Raw genomic sequence first — 5,215 nt, forward strand, 5'->3', positions numbered from 1 at the left:
TAAACTCTTGAGGGCAGCGTACCGTGCCAAAGTGTCCCCCTATTTTTAGACGCACTCACGATCAGCGTCACGGCATCTCTCCCGTCATCACACCCTCGCCGTGCCCCTCCCTTCTTCTCGACTGCTCGCCGAAAAGAGCCAATTGTCGTGCGCCGACGCCAGCGTCTTGGTTGCGCAGTGTCTTTCCGTTCCCACGCAAATACTTTATTAGAGTCCCAAAAGTAAGACTGGAGCTGCAGCAATAGCAGCGCGTCTAACAGTAAGTAGCCCGGCGAACGGAGGAGGAACTCGAACGATCGCCACCCTTGCGCACGTTAACGTTGAACTTCAATCAAGTTCCGACGACTCGCGGCTGCCCCATAGATTTCAGTTACGTTCGCTCCTTGAGAATGGAGGCTCGCCTCCCGCGAGACTTCGTTCAGGCGTCTCGCCTGACGATTCATGGTTGCCATTCCATTAATGAGAGAGCTCCTTCGAGCAGTCACTGTTATTATAGCTACTCATAACAGTTACGGAACGTTGGCAAGCGTGTCTCTCGCTTCGCGAGGACTACGAAGCATTCAGTCTATTTCCATCGGTGTCGCAAACTGCCTTCGTTTCTCTGGCCCAAGTGCTACGACACGAGATACGCGCCGAGAGACGCACCGGGAGATGCCACCGCGATTCCTCCTAATTACCTTAAAAATTCGGATTCTTCGAACGCTCAAGATTTAAAGAAGCTTCGATCTATCGCTTCTTCCGTTGTTTCTGTTGGAGACAAACGCCCCATTGGCTATCGCAGGCAGCACCAAGATTAAGCAGCCGGCTCCCTGGTTCACTGGTCCATCGATGCCACCAGGCATGCGAGAGTCTGGAAACTTTTCCTGGCGACTCCTCTCTCATCCTGGACGGTGAAAATGACTGGACTAGTGCTTTACAAGTGCCTGTTCCCCTTCACTCATTACTTGAAAGTCCCTCTCGTCTTGAACGACTCGACGATTTTGAAGGATCGCGAAGGATGCAATCTCTCTCTCTCTCTCTCTCTCTCTCTTCTCATTACATCGCCTCAAGATTCACTTTCGCAGCTCTAAGTTATCAAAAAGAAGAGAGGATGGGAGACACTCGAGAACTCATGCAGCATCCCTTGACTCGGTCCTTTCGAATTTCGCAACGTCCCTTGGGGCATGCTCCAGGCACCCTAACGCCTCGATGAATCTTTCGCGAAGTGCAGCCCCAAGAGTGCGTCGATGCATTATTTTTAAATGCGTAAGAGGAGTGGACGATCCGAAGAAACGCATGGATGCCCAAGTGTGCTCCTACTCGGATATCCCGAACTATCAGATTAAGTGTCCCTCCTCTCGATCTTCTATAAGGAGAAGTTCAGATGAATATCGTAATTCGTTAATTCCATTTAAATTGCACACGTGGTGGCACAAGTAGCAACTATTGTATTTACACAGCAGTGCGTCCGCTTGATTGCCGCTGACTGCGTTTGCATCCAAGTCGAACGAGAGGAAAATCCATAAACACACACCGTGCATTTTACTATTGCATACTGCATACAGATATACTGCATACGCATTTGATCTCTCAACCCGAGTCCGGTGAAAAATGTAGCCTTTGGTTTTGAAATGTGAAGAACGAAAGAGTTGAAGGTTGGTGAGACTTTGACCCGCTCGTATCCTCTTTGTGGAAACAAAAGGAAATGGGTAGCAACGTGGTAAAAGAACCGATAACAGCACACTCAGTTATCTTTGGACGGTCGACGGGCTACACAAGACGCAACGCGCGCGCACACCGATGTTAATCTTTGGACATTTAAATTATCTTTGAAATTTGCCTTGTGATATTTTGAGGATGCATAATCGATCCTCGAACTTGTTAGTCGAAAAAATTTGAATGCGATTGATAATTCCCTCCGACTTCTTGGAAACTCCATCGAGTTCCTCAGCGGTGCAGCAGCGGATTGACCGTACCGCTTGAGGAGGTCCATGCGACCAAGCGGAAGCACTCTTCGAAGGGAGCCACCGGAGAAATGGTGAAGCCGGTGCCGAAAATGCCCGCCCTGGTCGTCTCGGCGATCAGGAACCTGCGCGACGCCCACGGGTCAACCTCAAAGGAGATCTTGAACTACCTGGCCTCGGAGTACGATGCCTCGGAGCCAACAGTTCAGCGCCAGGTGATCTCCTTATTTTGACTCTCTTCAGGCTCCCGCAGAGACTGCGTCCTCTGCGAGGAGTCAGGGGTTATCAATTAAGATAATTCTGCGATTAACTTGCAGATGTACACCGCACTGAGACGCGGCTTGGCCTGCGGGATCCTGAAGCGCGTGCACGGGCATTACAGTCTAAACACGGAGCCGAACCAGCCGCTCTGCCCGCACGAAGCTGCGACCACGGAGCGGCGGGGCAGGAGGCGCCGGCGCGGAAGGAGGCGCGGGAGGCGCAGGAGGAAGAGCAGGAGGGGTCGCCGGAGGCGGCGCAGAGGAGGCCGCAGGAGGGCACGGGGTGCCACTCGCAGGAGAGCCCCTGGAGGTCGAGGACGCTTCGAGGACGACGTCCTGTCGCGCGACCCGCTCGGAGATCGTCGCCCGGATCTCGCCGAAGACAGTCAGCACTCCCATGATCCTCACCGATCTCATCGGGCCCGCCGCTCGTCCGGCTACGAGCGGAGTCGCAGTCGCAGTCGCAGTCGCAGTCGGCCGCGAACTCACAGCCGATCGTCGGTAAGCAGCGAACGAGAAGGCAGCGTCGAGCGTCCCGACGAAGCGAAGATCGAGTGAGAGGCGTCCCTGCATCCCAGTTTCTGTCCCACGTGTCGCGCACGTTGCTACCGTTGTCCCGTAAAGAAATTATTCCAGTGAACCAGATGATTGTTCGAGACGCACACACGCACACACGCACACACGCACACACGCACACACGGCCCATACATATGTCAAAAATCCAAGAAAGAAGAAGAAAAGTGGAAAAAATGTTATCGAAAGACGTTACAAGTAAAATCTTATAAAATTTATAGAATCTCATTTATCTCTGTTTCTTGAAGTATCGGATAAATGAACCCCGATGACAGAAGATTATATTTTCTCGAAAGAAGCTTCACCACCGCGTTTCAAAGTTCTAACACAGAATTTGATGGAAAGATTTGCGGTATTTTATAGAACAGCAGGCTCAACATTTGCCCATCTCGAAATATCGAAATATCGAAATATCGAAATATCCAAATATCCTATGGTGGCCGTCCACGAGGATAGTAGGCCGACCTAACTGCTCCTATTCGCGGGCAGGACTTCTCGCGGTAGCCGCCGCCGCCACCGCCACCCGTACGGGATCGCCATCCATTACGGTAATTGCTCTCCCACTGTTGTCGGTTTCTCCTAGCTACAACTCGACTCTCCGCTACCAGTCACGTGTCATCGGTAGAACATCGGGACTGCACTACTGGGAATTCATTAGGCGATATTAATACGCGTCTAACGGCCCGTCTAGCCGCCCCGAGCGACAGTTGCGACACTGACGCGTCTTGGTCCGTTCGACTGTCCGTCAGCCGCCATTGATTGTTGCTGCTGCCTGCCTTCTCTGCTCTCCAATCGTCACCAGCCTTCTGCTCCTCGCTGCTACCTGACCGGTAGCGAACTCGTATCAGAAGGACGACGTTGATGCGTATCGACCTTCTTCTTTCTTAAAGTATCGGCAACTCCTAATCGACCTCTGAGCGTTCGAACGAACATTACTCGTCGCGGGTGTCAGCAGCCCACTCCTGGCACCGAGTACTCCAGGAGGATTCAACGGAAATACCTGTTGACGTATCGGTCCTTCGTTTTCTCACTCGTTCGATCGCGCGCGAGGAGCGTGGGACACGGAACGCGCGATGGCGGCTTTAATTCAAGCGCTGCCGTAGTTTGGGAGCTCAGCATGCGCCCCATTGTGTCCCGTAACGAGTACGCGTCCGTGCATTATGCCGTTCGGACCGTTCCAGCCGTTCCAGCCGTTCCAGCCGTTCCAGCCGTTCGAACCGCTCGCAGCGTCTCGTGTCTGCTCTTCATAACACATTATTATTTCGTACGGGACAACGCAGCGCCAGGCAGGGGGCTCGCGGACATTCTCCTCGTTAATGACCCACCGAGTATCAGCATCCTGAGCCCTGTCCCAGCATCCCGAAGGACCGCTTCAAAACTGCTCGACGTCCACCCAGGAACACGCGTACTATTCCTCTCTCCCTCCCCCCTCCCTCCCCCTCATATTCTGCTTCTCTCTTCTTAATAACAAGTTATTCTCCATTCTTTTTTATTCCGTTCTCTTTTTCACTCACCTACGTGGAATCTCACCCTTAATCGGAGTGATTCCCCTTAGCTTTCCAATTGTGCCGCTGTGCCTGACCTCTTAAATTTCTAGTATTCTCAAAATTCCGGAGAGGAAACAAGCTACTCGGCCATAGGTCAAGTCTTAGCTGTGCCTATCTCTGGAACAGCTATGAGCATAGAAACCAAGAAGCCAAGAAGCACCGGACTCCTTAGCCCAGTCGAGAGAGCCTTTTTCAGGGCATAAGTCAAGAGGTGAGTGCTCTCCTACGATAAGATAATGGAGCCTTTCTTGCCTTTTAAACATTGCACCTTATTTGCCATTTAACGAGTCAACCGATACACAACCTGCTGGCCAAGATAAGAAGCGCACAAATTGAAACGGGCTAATTTGCAAGAGACCTGCGAAAAATGGAAAAGGGGAAATGTCGTGCTTGACAAATTTACGAGTCCCTCGCTCGGAGTAATTATCCTTCTCGAGCGACTTCCTCCTTGAAGGGAGAAGAAGAAGAAGAAGAAGAAGAAGAAGAAGACGACCTAGGTGTTCCTTTTCCGACAAATCGAAATAATGCGTGCTCGTCTCCCGCGCTTCAGCCAACGCGGGGATCCGATTCCGATTCTCGAGGTAGGAACCTTCGAGGAGATCCTGATGTCGTCGGAAGGGCTCGTGTTCACGTTAATGTTAAAGTTCAGGTTGAGGTTCACGAGCGGCTACAAAACGGAGGATCCAGCCAGCGTTCGAGGCGTCACGAGTGTTCTCACGTCTACCGGGCAAGATAGCGTCACCTCTACGTTCCGTGATATCATTAAGGTAGATTTATGCGGTACGCAGCGAAGCCACCTCGAGGTTAGGCCAGAGGCTACGTCCATGGTTGTAGGGCGAAGGAAGGGGGTCACCAGGACGAGCATGGGGGGGGGGGGGGGGGGGGGTGCCCC

General features: G+C 52.3%; 1 protein-coding gene across 1 annotated transcript; it reads left to right on the forward strand.

The window, feature by feature from the left end:
• The first annotated feature begins 1,701 nt into the window (after positions 1 to 1,701).
• On the forward strand, positions 1,702 to 2,918 carry LOC107274252 (peptidyl-prolyl cis-trans isomerase 1-like). The gene is made up of 2 exons (XM_015753209.2): positions 1,702 to 2,158; positions 2,261 to 2,918. Exons 1-2 carry the CDS (start codon positions 2,015 to 2,017, stop codon positions 2,759 to 2,761), a joined length of 645 nt encoding a protein of 214 aa, XP_015608695.1. The 5' UTR covers positions 1,702 to 2,014; the 3' UTR covers positions 2,762 to 2,918.
• Positions 2,919 to 5,215: the final 2,297 nt, after the last annotated feature.

The sequence above is a fragment of the Cephus cinctus genome, unplaced genomic scaffold (assembly GCF_000341935.2).
Source record: "Cephus cinctus unplaced genomic scaffold, Ccin1 Ccin1_scaffold2579, whole genome shotgun sequence".
Lineage (NCBI taxonomy): Eukaryota > Metazoa > Arthropoda > Insecta > Hymenoptera > Cephidae > Cephus > Cephus cinctus.

Bases quoted from the DNA above. Each gene is read 5' to 3' on its own strand.
- LOC107274252 (XM_015753209.2), top strand. From the start codon at position 2,015: ATGGTGAAGCCGGTGCCGAAAATGCCCGCCCTGGTCGTCTCGGCGATC. The intron at 2,159-2,260 runs GTGATCTCCTTA...ATTAACTTGCAG, and splicing joins AGCCAACAGTTCAGCGCCAG to ATGTACACCGCACTGAGACG.